Source organism: Toxoplasma gondii, chromosome X (assembly GCF_000006565.2).
Source record: "Toxoplasma gondii ME49 chromosome X, whole genome shotgun sequence".
Classification (NCBI taxonomy): domain Eukaryota; phylum Apicomplexa; class Conoidasida; order Eucoccidiorida; family Sarcocystidae; genus Toxoplasma; species Toxoplasma gondii.
In genome coordinates, this window is record NC_031478.1 from 4,903,964 (window position 1) to 4,916,667 (window position 12,704).

Consider the following 12,704-nt stretch of genomic DNA (forward strand, 5'->3'; position numbering starts at 1 on the left):
AGAGTGCAAGACTTCTCAACGGACGCTCACCACCGTCGGCGGAAGATCTTGCGAATTGTCGCCGAGAGCGAGCATGTTCGCGAAAAAGGAGCCGGTTGCGAAGAGCTGCAGCGACAGAAGCACCGACCAAAAAGGCTGTGTCTCGTAGCTGCATGCAGGCTGGCGAAACTCTCCTGTCTCGAGAAAAGTCCTTTTGCTTGTCGCCGCCTCCAAAGCTCTTTTCTCTGCAGTACACACTTCCTTCCGGCTTTCGGTGTACGTCCACCCGGGAGCACCCGTTTGCGCCGCAGCACGATTCTGCGTGGAGGGACTCCGCGATTTCTTGGCTTTTCTCTGCTGGGAAACCGGCCGCTTCTTCGCTGGTTGCGAGGGACGGAGATCTCCAGAAAAGAGACAACTTTGCGCTCCAGATTCTTCGTCCTCTTCTCCGATTAGCAATTGTCCTTCGCTCTCATCGCGTCGTGGTGTCTTTTTATCTCCTCGCACCAGGGTCGCCCAACAGGACGGAGCGAGTTTCTTCCGGTCCGTGTCTTGCTGGATTTGCCATACGATCCGCGAGACTCGTCCGTTCTTCTTCTTCTTCTGTCGAGTTCTTCATTTTCACCTTGACCTTTTCCTCCTTCTTCCCTCCTTCAGTTTTTCGTCCTTTTTTCGTCTCTCACGAAGTTCCTCACGTGACTTTCCTCGCCAGATGTCCACTCGCTGGCGGACACCCGAAGCAGAGAATTTCGTTTGTTCGTGTTTTCTTCGCATCTGTTCTCGACGCGCTTCTCTAGACCCTCTGCGTTCTCCCTCTGGACTCTTCTTTTTCTGAGCGTTTCTCGTTCCTCCCGCCCTGCTCTCGCTTTTTCACCGTTCTTGTGTCGTTCGTCTTTCACTCCCGTTTGCTTCTCTCTCGTCCTTCTTCGTCTCTGCACCCCCCTGCTTTTCCCTCCACTTCTGCATCTCTTTTCTTTTCTCCGTCTCCTCTCCTGTCTTTTACCGTTCAAGGATTCTCTCTGTGCCTTCTTCTTCTCCATAGGCGGGAAATCACCTGCGAGGCGCTCGTCTCGCTTCTCGCTCGCGTCTCTCTCCCCTCGCTCTTCGCTTCCTTTGTTCCCTTTCGTTTCTCTCTGCTTCTCTCTCTTGTCCTTCTGTCGTGTTTTTTGCTTCCAGTGGTCTTTTCCTGCCTTCCGCTGTCTCCTCTCTGTCTCTGCTTCGTCTGTCCTCTCCCGCTCTCCTCTCCGACGCGGAAAAAACGCGTGGATCGGCGCACTGCACAAACTCCTGGAAAAAAACTCTCTCACTCCCGCGTTTGCCTCGTGTGAGTTCTCTCTCTCCTCGACACAGAGGGAGCGAGCGAGCAAGACACACGCCGAGGAGGGAGGAGAGAAAGAAGGAGGAACCAGACAAGGGGAGACAACGGCCAGCTGTGTAGCGTCGGAGAAGAACCGCGAAGAAAGAGAGTGGATCGAGAACGGGAAGAGAACGAAGACAACGAGAACGACAACGAGAAGGATAACGAGAAGGAAAACGACACAGGAAAACACAGCATTCAACGCTATCGTCGGCCTCATTCGACTCTTTGACAATGGGGAACGCAGACAGCAAATCGCGCGGAGATCTTCAACTCTTCAATCTCCTTCAGATTGCAAACGACGGAGGCAAGGATGACCGCGAAGAAGGCTCTCAATCTCCGCAGGTAAGTTACCACCATCACGTTTTTCTCCATTCAGTTTCATAAAAACGACATATCTGAATGCATGCATCCATATGTCTGTTTCATGTGTGTGCTTCTCTAACTCTTCCTTTCTCTCGCGGTATGCATTTCCTGCCACGGCCTCCTGTCTCCAGGTCTAGATTTATATGGCGACGAGCGTCGGTGTCGATCGATGTATGTGGAGATATGCACATCCAGAGACGCATACGGAACTATTTATTTATACATATATATATATATATATATATATATATGCATATCTTTGTGCGTGTATGTACATGCACGATTTGTTTACATCGTGTGCAGTTTTTCGAGGATACCACGTTGTGTTCTTTGTTCCGCCTCATCTGCTTTGTTCCTCTCCGTTTTTCGTTTCTCCTCTTTCCGTCGATTTTCCTCCACCTCTGGACCCCGCAGGTCTCCTCGTCGTGTTCTCCTCTCGCCTCGTTCTTTTCCCTTTTTGTTGCGGCTTTTTTGCTGCGTTTCTCTCTCCCTTGGTGGTCAAACGCAGCTGCAGAGTTGTCTTCCCGCTCGTGGTTTGTCCGAAGTTCTCATGAAAACGATTTCAGTGGACAGCTGGGCCGCTGTGCATCCAGGACGTTTGTTTCTCTCTTTTCAGAGGTCACTCGAGTTCTTGCTTCCTCTTTATTCCTTCCTGATTCATCAAGCGAGGATGCGAACATGTTTCTCTGCAGCGCCGCCTCCAGGACTTCTTGGAAGGGAACTTGACGGCGACGGAGGCTCAAGACGGTTTAGGGACGCGAGAAGAAATTCTGCGAACGGCGCAGCACTACCCAGACGCTGTCGCGAAGCTCATTGCTCAGGTGTGTTGTCTTCTTTTCCTCTGCTCATCCCTTTCTTCGTCCTCTGTTTTTCTGTTCTTCTCTTGCTCTTCTTTTCGTCGTTCCTTTCCTTTTTCTGTCTCCTGTCTCTCTCGCGCATTCGTACGGAGTGTCGCTGTCGCTCGCCTGCCACACACATCTCTTCTCTCCAACGTGATGCGAAACAGCTTTCTGCATCGCTCTCTTTTCTAAAATACTTTCTTTGAGGACGCGTCTCTCTCTTTGATGAGGTCTTGTTGCTCCCGTGATTTCTCAAAACATGCTTTTTTAAAACGCGTGCAGAGACACTTTGTTTAATGCAGGCTCTTTCCTCTTTCTTCCTCTTCAACTCCACCCGCCTCAACGTCCGTCGCCTCTGTTTTTTTTCTCGCTTTCCCTCCTTCACTTCCTTCCTGTATTTTCAACGCTGGAACTCGTGGAAGACAGATACATCTTTGAAACTCCCCTTCCCGTTCGCTTTTCTCCCTCGTCATGCGTTCCTGTGATTCTCTTCGTGCTCTTCTCCTCGGCTCCTCTTTCCGAGCCTGTCAAACGTTGACTCCGTGCTTCGTTCTGTTCCTTTCGTTGTTCGTCTTGGCATGCACTTTTATCTCGCTGTGCTTCCTCTGCGTTTCTCGGCTCCCTTGTCCAGCCTGGAGCTCCCTTTTCGCTCGCTGTTTCTCTGTTCTTCGTCGTTGCATGCAGCTGGTGGAGATTTGCGTGGAGACGGCCGACCGCGTTTCCCAGCAGTCCATCACGCCCTCTCAGTCGAGCACTTTGTTGACGACAACGCGTTTGCTGTCGCGACTCGTGCCTATTCTTTTGGAAGACTCTGCCTTGGAACAAAAAATTTTCTGGACTCCTCTCTTCCCTCTCTCGTCCGACGAGAACCTCGTCTCGGGTGGCTCCTCTCCGGCTGCGGCCGCCGGCGACCGAGAGGGAAAAGAGAAAAACTCGCGCCTCTCCGAGGATCGAGAACGGGGGCGACTGTTGCAGCCAGGAGAGAAGGAAGGAGACGTTGACGAGGAAGCGAGTCGAGAGGACAGGAAACGAGAAGCAGACGAAGAAAGCCAAGACGAGAGGAAGCAAAGCTTCGAGGGAGAGAGGCGGACAGACTCGCGGATGAGCTCAGTGGCCTCGGGAGTTTTGTCGCAGACGAGCTCGAGGTGCACTCCCGTGTTGCTGGGAAACGAGGTTGTCAATCTTCTTTTTCGTCTGCTCTTTCTGCGAGGTTTCACGGTCGTCTTCCCTGGAGCTCCTCTGTCGCGAGAAGAACTGTCGGCGCTGCCTAAACACAAAGTGGATTTCCGACTTCTATGGGCAGGCGGCATTGGTGCTGCGCCTGAAGCGGGAGCGAAACCTCCTGCGGGGATCGCGAGAAACCGAGCCGAGGTCGTCAACTGCCTCGTCGCCTGCTTCGCAGGGCCTCTCTACAGCGTAAGGCTCCAAACTTCCAAGAACGCGCAAAAAGGCATCTTCTGGCCAGTGCGTCAAACGCCGCGACTTCCATAGACATATGTGTGTTTCATGTATACATCAATATGCATACATATACATACACACATACACGTATATATATATATATATATATATATATATAGGTAGATAGAGAGGTGCAGAGATGCGGGTGGGTGTCCATGTTAGATAACTTGAGAGAAACCGATATGCGAATCCTCACAGCGTATATCCGTTCAGGGGAGATAAATTTTACGTATATCTCAATATATATATATATATATATATGTACATATACATATATATATATATATGCATCTCTCTCTCCCTATGTATATATATATATACGCCTGCCTTTGCGGAGCCCCATTATGTTAGAAAGGAGAATCGATTCTAAGTGAGGTGAATAATGTCCAAAAAAGTGACGTTTGTATCTTTGCGTGCGACGCCAAGAAGACGGAAAAGCTTGTTCCCCTCTTCTTTTCGAAGGCACGAGATCCAGGACGCGTGCATGCAGTTCCTCTGTTTCCGGCGATTCCCGTTCTGTACGTGTTGAGGTTCGGCGAATCTGTCGGAAGAGGCTTGTGTGTCTTTTTTTCTTTTTTTTCCTTATTTTTTCAGACCGTGGATGAGTACCAACTTCGGGTGCCGACATGGATTCGTGTAGCTACCGCAGGCAATGCCCCGTACACTGCCAATTTATTTTGTTCCCTTCTCTCTGTCGTCTGTTCGACGGATACGTCGACCAGAGGCGTTTTCGTAAGTGTCGTTTTTTCATTTGTTGCTTTCTCTCGGTGCCTTGTCATCTTCTCCCTCTCGTTTCTTTCCTCCTCTCTCCGTTCTTCTCTCATGCTTCCTCTCTGTCCTTCCCCTTCCTGCGTCTTCTCTTCTCCTCCGTACTATTTCTCGTCTACTTCCTCCGTTTCTACGCCCTCTCTTCATCTCGCTTCGTCTTTCTTTGCGTCTACATCTCTCTGTTCAATTCTTGTGCATATCCTGTTTCTGTGAATGTACACCTACGTGACAAGGCTTTCTATACTTGTCGATGCATGCATACGTATATATATATATATATATATATATATATATATTTATATATATATATATTTATAAATATAATAAATTAGTGCTGAAAGCTTTCCGTCTGCCGACTTTGCGGACCTTCGACACGGATTTTCAGGCACCTTCTTGTATCTCTTCCTCTCCACTTTTCTGATGTGACAAGAACCTTCCCTCTCTACTTTTCTATCTGCTGACCTTCTCATTCATACATGTCTATTTCCATTCATCAATCGATTGATCTATCTATCTGTATATCTGTATCTCTGTATCTCTTTCTACCACAATCTCTCTTTCAGTCTCTGTCTCTCTCTCTATCTCTCGCTCTGTCTGTTTAATATGTGCATTTGTACTTATTTTTGTCACATCTTCATGCTGATCCTCCAGTCGCCGCCTCTCTCTGTCGGCGTTTGTTTCTCCCCAGGGCATCTTTGGAAATGCAGAAGTGAAGGACATGGTCTCTTCAGCTTTGCAGCTTCTCGTCATTCTCCTCGACTTCAACGTCGGGGTCTTTGTTCTTCCCGATGGTAAAACGGAAGTCTCTGCTTTTCTGGCGTCTCAAAAGCGGTTCCCGTCGTCCACTCTCTCTTTCTGCGCCGATCGTGTTTGTCGGCAAAGTGCACTCTTCTTCATTTGTGCGACCCTCACTGCTTTCTATAAACTCTCTCCTACCTTATATCGACGCACATCTCGACGTATATATATATATATATATATATGTACATATATGTACATTTGTATAGGTGCATTGATATACATGTATACGTGCATGTACGTATATATATATATATATATATATATGTATATTTATAATATATATATATATGTATATTTATAATATATATATATATGTATAGTGTATATAGTATATATATGTCTCCAAGTGTGTGTTTCTATCAACATACCTTTCTCTGTGTACGACTACAAAGGCGTGCTTGTGTGTGTATGCTTTTGCGTAGGCACGGAGGAGACAGAAGGCGCGAAAGGGGAGAAGGGAGGCAGGTGAGTGTTGATTTGTTTGAGAATTCTTTTTCAGAGTTTCTCTTCCCTCGGTGTCTCAACGGAGTTTCCGGGTTCGGGTCTGCGTTGACGCAGCAGAAGAACTTTCGAAAGAGATGTCTTCGATCGCATTTAAGACTGGGGGTTCCACTGCCATGTTGTTCAAGTGAAATCGGAAGAAAATACGAAACGTTTCGCCTTCCTCGTGATAGGGCGCAACAACAAGATCGGAGATGGTGGAATCACCGTCGAAGTGGAGAACGCAGAGAGCGGACAGTCTTCTCCTGCAAGTCTGTTTGTAGTGGAAGGATGTCCCTATATCGTTTCACATATGTTCAGGAGGAACTCACCTGCCCTTCGGAACGTCTTCCGCAGCATGCTTTCTGGAGTCCATCGACCTGAGGAGTTGGACTTCATTTTCGACGGACTAACGCACCATCTTGCGAGTGCCGCCTCTCGCTCGCGAACGAGTTCCGTCTCCGAGAAACCGGTGCGAAAACGCAAACTTCCTCTTGCATTTCGCGTGAAAAGTCCTCATTTTCTGGAAACTGCGAACGCTCGAAGCAAGGATGAAACTCTGTGGAGAGTAAAAGGTCAAAATGCACAAGAAACGGAACAGACACGACCGGTGCTCTATGCGCCGGACACTGGCGTTGAGCGGCTGCGTTCAGCGAATACGCGTGCGACTCGACAGCAGAACTCGTTCTTAGATTTTAGAAGAATCAACCAATTTGCAATTAACCCAGCAGCGGTAATAAAGGGATTTGCGACTCTTCGAGCGCACCCACTCCAAGTTCCGTGAAAACGAGAAATGACAACTCTTCCACGGTCGATGAACGAAGCGCGGAGATGCACATGCGGTCTTCGCGTCTCGGTCTGCCCGTGGTTGCTTGGTTGCGCTTTCAAGTGTTTCTGAAAGTCCAGCGTGAAGAACGAAAACGTACATTTCACTTTCTCCTCTCGTTCGCCCTGGCAGCGTGCTGCTCCTGCGAGACTCACATGATGGAGTCTCGCAGCTGTCGCTTTGTCATCTCAGCTCGGCAAAAAGCGGTTTCTGTCTCTCCTCGCTAGTCGCAAAATGGCATTTGCGTGTGACAGACAGATTTGGAGAGCTCCTCCGCTCTCCCCGCTCTCCTGGCGGTTGTTGATTTCCTGTCTTCGCTGAAGTCCGACGCCCGGGGAGTGCGGCGGGTGTATCCATGTGTGTTTTCGTTTTCCGAGTCCTGCGTTCTCCCACCGTTCGAGAAGAAATATTCTCTCTTCTTTCCGCGGGAGATGCTTCTCTGTTTGTCGCTGTAGATGCTCAGTGCTCGTTCCTCTCGGCTGTCTTTGTGTAGGACTTATTCTGCGAGCAACTCCTCATTCTCACATGGCACCTCCTCACCTTGAATGGCGTAAGTGGGGAAACGATCTTTGGTGGACGGCCTTGGGGTCATGCCCGCATTCGCGAGCTGAGGTGCCAACCTCTCAGCGAAGAAGCGGTTCTCCACAGACACAGCGGCCAGGCGTCCTTCTTCACCCTCTTCTCGACAGTCGGGGATCGCACCTGCGCAGATCCACCTGAATCGTCACGGCCGCACAAGTATTGCACAGGTCTGTGTCTGTGCGGCATCGAACCTTTGTCCGGGCAATCGTTTTTCTCTGTCGTTCTTGCGACTCTTTCAGCATTTTCTCCGCCACGTTTGCTCACGCCGTGGAGCTGACGCGTTGCTGCGGCCTTTGATCGCTCTGCTTCTCGACGCCTCCTTCTTCATTCATCGGCGCCCGACCCCACAGACGCACGATGCGAGGCCCTTGGCGGAGACAAGAGACAGCCTGTCTCCCTCCACGAACGGAGGCAGCCTGCTCGCGAACGACGGCGCGGAGTCTCCGTCGTCTTCGAGTCCTGCAGAAGCTGCGACTGCGCTCTCTCGCATTGGTTTGCTTCACATGTGTTCCTTTATTCTCCTTGTTCTCTCCTCTGGTACGCTTCCGGACTCCGTTTCTTTCTCTTCTGTCCGTTTCGCGTTCCGTACTTCTCCCTGTTCTCTCGTTTTGTTGAGGGACTGCGTCCCTGCTCGTTCTTTTCTCAACGTGTGGTTCCTTTCTCCGGAGCCGGTGGATGTTCCTTCGATGCAGAGATACAGGCTCCTCGGTCGCCTGCATCGCTTTTTTCTTGGAATGTTGGTGGCTTTTGACGGGGGTCACTCCTTTCACAGACTCAGACTGTCGGCGACGAGAGCCTTTTCCTTCTCCCGGCTTCCCGGCTGCCCTCGTACTCCAGACCTGCCGAGTGTGATTTACCAAGTTTATCTCGGCTCGTTCGGTGGTCCTTTGCGGTAGAAAAAGGCGCTTCTCGTTGTGCTGCTCCGCCCTCGCTTCTCTTTTTCTCGTTCTGCCTTCTCCTGTCAGAGGGGTGTCTTCGCGCTTTTGTGGCGTTAGGTCCTCTTTGACTTCAGGGGACAAAGCAAGTCGCTCTCTGTTTCAGCTTTTGTTTTTTCTCCTCGCTCTTCTCCGCCACGTCGCTCTTTGCGTTTGCAGAAAGAGATTTCGCTGTGCGTCTGAACGAACCGTTCCTCGGAAAGGCCCCAGCTGACATCCCCGTTTTCCAGGGAAGCTACGCTGACCTTCTGTGCCTCGCGGTCCACAGAGTTGTCATGGACGCTACGGGGGTAAGTGGAGAGATCTTTGCGGAGATGGTATGCGCCTTGGAGACTGAAAGACAACTCGAAAACAGAGACAGAGGGCGCGCGTTTCCCTCGCCGTGTTGTCGACAACTCGAGGAGGATTTCGCTGGAGCGGGTCAATGCATACTCTGCTGCTGAGTCCAGAGACCATGCGCTCGTGAACCGCAGAATGCTCGCTGTCAGAAGCGGATACTTTCTCGTTTCTTCGACACTCGCGCTTTGCGCACCGCGCGTGAGTCCCGAGATCTGCTGCTGTCTGGTAACGGAACGTTTTCCTCTCGATCTATCGTACGCCTTGTACGCCTCCTCCTAACGATTTCTCTGTTAGGTGTGGACTTAGAGTTGCTCTGAAATCAAAATAAACAGGTATAAGCGTCGACTCAAACGAAGACAATGGTGAACAAAGACCTTCAAGACCTGCCGCAGAGGTCCGCAACTCGCAGTCGCGACTTTCCAGGAAAGGCCTGTAACCTGTCCTCTTGAGAGGCCACAACTTACGGGGCGGCACTGACCTTACCACCTTGTGTCCGTCTGCCCGGAAGTTCTTTCCTGTTTTCACATGCATGCAGCCCTCTCTGATTTTTTTTCAGCCTCGAGGGAGTTCAGACAGCCTGGTGGACATGCTGCTCACTGTGCTCTGCAACGTGAGTGCGTATGTGAAATCCTTCTGTCTCGAGTCTTGTCTGCGACTCATGGCCATGATGGAGAGACTGACGAGACGCTACTGGCTTTTCTCTGCCCCGCAACATTACCACGATGTCTTCTTCTTGCTCGACGTCTTCAACAACCTCATTCAATACCAGTTCGAGGTAAAACGAAACGCACAAACCTCCGCACGAGGCGCCGATTTCACTCACTCGCTCAAGGTCTTTTCTGTCGAAAAACCTGCATCTTCATGTACACACTTCTATACGGATAGAGGCGTACATCCATATATATATATATATATATATTTATAATATATGAGTAAATCTGTGAATATATATAGAATGCTTTGATACGCACATACACATTTATATATATATATATATATATACGTCGACCTGAGGAGCGACTTTTCTGAGTGAAACTGCCGGACGCATTTGTAACTTTGTGTGCCTACAGTATGAATATGGGGGTGCAAATACTTTTGCTAGGGGTGTGTCTGCGTGTTCAAGATGTGGTAATGTGGAAAGAGTCTGCACTTCCCTACTCCTGAGGCCTTTCAAGTTCCTTGCAGTCCTTCCTACAGACGCGCTAGTGTGTGCTTTAATCGCCGATGTGGTAACTATAGTGTACCCCGTATTTCCATATATGTCATATATATACATATATATTTATATATATATTTATATATATATTTATATATATATATATATATATATGGAGATTTGAACAGAGAGAGATAGGTAAGTATAGAAACGAGCAACTTTGCAGAAAGGCGTCTCGATATATATATCGTTGTACCTGCATGCATTTAGGGAACCGTATTTGTCTACCTATGCAAGTAGAAGTCGATGCCTATACATGTATATATATATACATGTATCTGTATAGCGTTGTAGGTTCGAGTGATCGGTATCCCTGGGCGTATTCTCTTGTAGGCATAGACGGAGCAAAGTATATGTTTGTGTGCACATTTGTCTTTGTTTCCGCTTCTTCAGGGGAACTGCCAGTTAGTGTACGCAATTTTGCGACAGAAGAAAATTTTTTGCGATTTGGAGAATCTTTCTTTGCCTGCTTCACTTCGTCGCAATTCTCGTCGAGAGACGAAGGAAGGCGAAGATTCGACTGCGTGCGACAGACCTCGCGCAGAAGGCAGTCTCCCGAGTTCTCACGGAAACGGGGGTGACGGTGGAACAGATGGTGGAGCAGCTCGCCACAGAGAAGAAAGGGAAGACGAGGTAAACGGGGATAACAAGGGTAAACGAGACGACGAAAGAAGCGACAGAGAAGACGAAGATGACAGCTTGGCTGGCGACGAGGATCGATGGGAACCTACGGAAGAGTGGCTAGACGAGTGGAAGCACAAACTCCCTCTTCAGACGATTCTACGCCTGATTCAGTGTCTCCTGCCCCAGGTACGAAGGACGTCTCTCGCTCTCCCTGATTGCCAGCATCATGGAAGTGTCTCCTTTATGCAGGAACTGTCTCCGTTCTTGGTCGAACTGTCCTTCCTCGTGGAGGGGTACCCTTTCTATGAGGAGTCGTCTCTTTTTCTGTGAAGCTGTCTCCCCTCTTTGTGAAAGTGACGCCTTCCCCAGTGGAGCAGTCGCCTTCATGGTGGAACTGTCTCCTTTCTCCGTCGACGTCGGACGGCGGAACTGCCAGATGTGCCTGTCTCCACGTTTCACGGTTTCTGTTCTTACTCTCTTTGTGTTGTCTCAGTATTCCCTTTCTTGCCCTCTCTCCCAGATATCGTCAGGTGTCAGTCTCCGAATCTCGTAAATGTGAGCATTTCTTCGCGGTATCAACAGGAGTACATGGTGTCGTTTCTGTCCACGCAATGAATATCTGTATCTCACGTCCCTATACATACATATATATATATATATATATAATATGTGTAATATAAATATATATATATATATATATATTTAATATGTATGTGTATAGTTGTGTACTGGTTTGTAGGTTTTTGTTTTTGGAGGCATTGTGATATCTGTTTTTACGTAGGTTGAAGAGGAGTGTACACGGCGGGAAGTTACCGATCAGCAAGACATTCTCGCGTTTTTGGAGAAGACAACGATGGTTGGATTGTTGCCTGTTCCGCACCCCATTATCATCCGAAATTATCAACCGAATGCATACACTGCTTTGTGGTTCACCTCCTTCATGTGGGGCGTGCTGCTGGTCTCTTCCGCGGCTCTGCACAACGTAGCTCGCTCTCGCATTCGTCTTATCGTCATGAATCCTTGACGCGCAAAAAAATGGAGGTTGGGGCAGCAGCTAACGAGAAGAGACGAGAGCAAGAGAGAAGGAGAGAGCAGAGCACTCAGCACCCGCGGAAGAAAGGTCCTGCACACGTCTCTCGGCAGAGACGAGCAGGCTGGATCTCTCTCTCGGTCGCTAGAGTCCGCCGTAGAAAGAGAACAGGGAAGGAAGCCAGATGGGAGCACAGAAGAAGTTCAAGGACAGTCGGTGGTGACGACCCTGGAAATTGAGGGAGACAGTGCAGAACGTAACGGCGTTCGTCCTTTCGGGGAGAAAGGAGATAGACAGAGAGAGAACGAGGAAGCATGCGAGGGAAGACACTGTGGACACGGCGTTCAGTCTGCGTCCGTTTCAGCTCGATCCGCCTTTTCCAGAGAAGCGCGGAGCGGCATGCAGACGCACGCTCTCTGGTGTAGATACGCGGCCCTGTTTTTTAAGAAGGAAATGTGTGCTCTTGAAACGTGAGCGTTCTGTAGCGGCAAAAACGGCCCACTGCATTTCACGTGCCAAGCCGGCATAAAAAAAGAGCGTACATGTGGTAGAGAAAGCCGCGGAGCCGTGGCGAGAAAGTGCAAGTTTCTCTGTGTCATGACTGGAACGAGGAGAGAGGAACGATGAGGTGTCTGTGGTGACGACGAAGACAAGACGAACGAAAAAACGAGGCGCTGCATCAGGGATGAAAAAAACAGTCACCGTCAACAACTTTATCGAATGAATTGTACATGCCTCGGGGTACTGCCCCAATCCCTTGGATGGCCAGGGTGGAAGCTCCAGGCTTGGGTACCGTGTGTGAGGCCGGCAGGCGAATCTCCTTGCTTCCCGCAAAGTGGCAGATGCCGCACAGACCGCATGGGTCGGTGTGTCTCCACACAAAAAAGTTCATCTTCGCAACGGTGTGAATATTGCGAGACAAACAGCTAGATATGTGCACACTGGTCAGCAAACCATATATATATATATATATATATATATATATATACATATATGTATACATGTATGTATACATGTATCTGTTTCCGTGTGGTGTTGCGGAGGAAAAGATGGACTGAGTTTCCGTCATTACGTGACATGTGCAGCATGAGGTCACTTGTG

General features: G+C 49.3%; 1 protein-coding gene across 1 annotated transcript; it reads left to right on the plus strand.

Annotated features, from left to right (window-relative positions):
• The first annotated feature begins 215 nt into the window (after positions 1-215).
• TGME49_235490 (hypothetical protein) lies at positions 216-12,555 on the plus strand. The gene is made up of 13 exons (XM_002368903.2): positions 216-1,681; positions 2,395-2,523; positions 3,226-3,957; positions 4,597-4,734; positions 5,459-5,561; positions 5,994-6,036; positions 6,373-6,523; positions 7,371-7,427; positions 7,699-7,996; positions 8,554-8,684; positions 9,290-9,508; positions 10,343-10,759; positions 11,355-12,555. Exons 1-13 carry the CDS (start codon positions 1,571-1,573, stop codon positions 11,595-11,597), a joined length of 2,772 nt encoding a protein of 923 aa, XP_002368944.1. The 5' UTR covers positions 216-1,570; the 3' UTR covers positions 11,598-12,555.
• The last annotated feature ends 149 nt before the right edge of the window (positions 12,556-12,704 follow it).

Excerpts from the sequence above, each read along its gene's own strand:
- TGME49_235490 (XM_002368903.2), top strand. The coding sequence starts at position 1,571 with ATGGGGAACGCAGACAGCAAATCGCGCGGAGATCTTCAACTCTTCAAT. Across the intron at positions 4,735-5,458 it reads CGTCGACCAGAGGCGTTTTC|GGCATCTTTGGAAATGCAGA; the intron begins GTAAGTGTCGTT and ends GTTTCTCCCCAG. Across the intron at positions 7,997-8,553 it reads TCTCCTTGTTCTCTCCTCTG|AAAGAGATTTCGCTGTGCGT; the intron begins GTACGCTTCCGG and ends TTGCGTTTGCAG.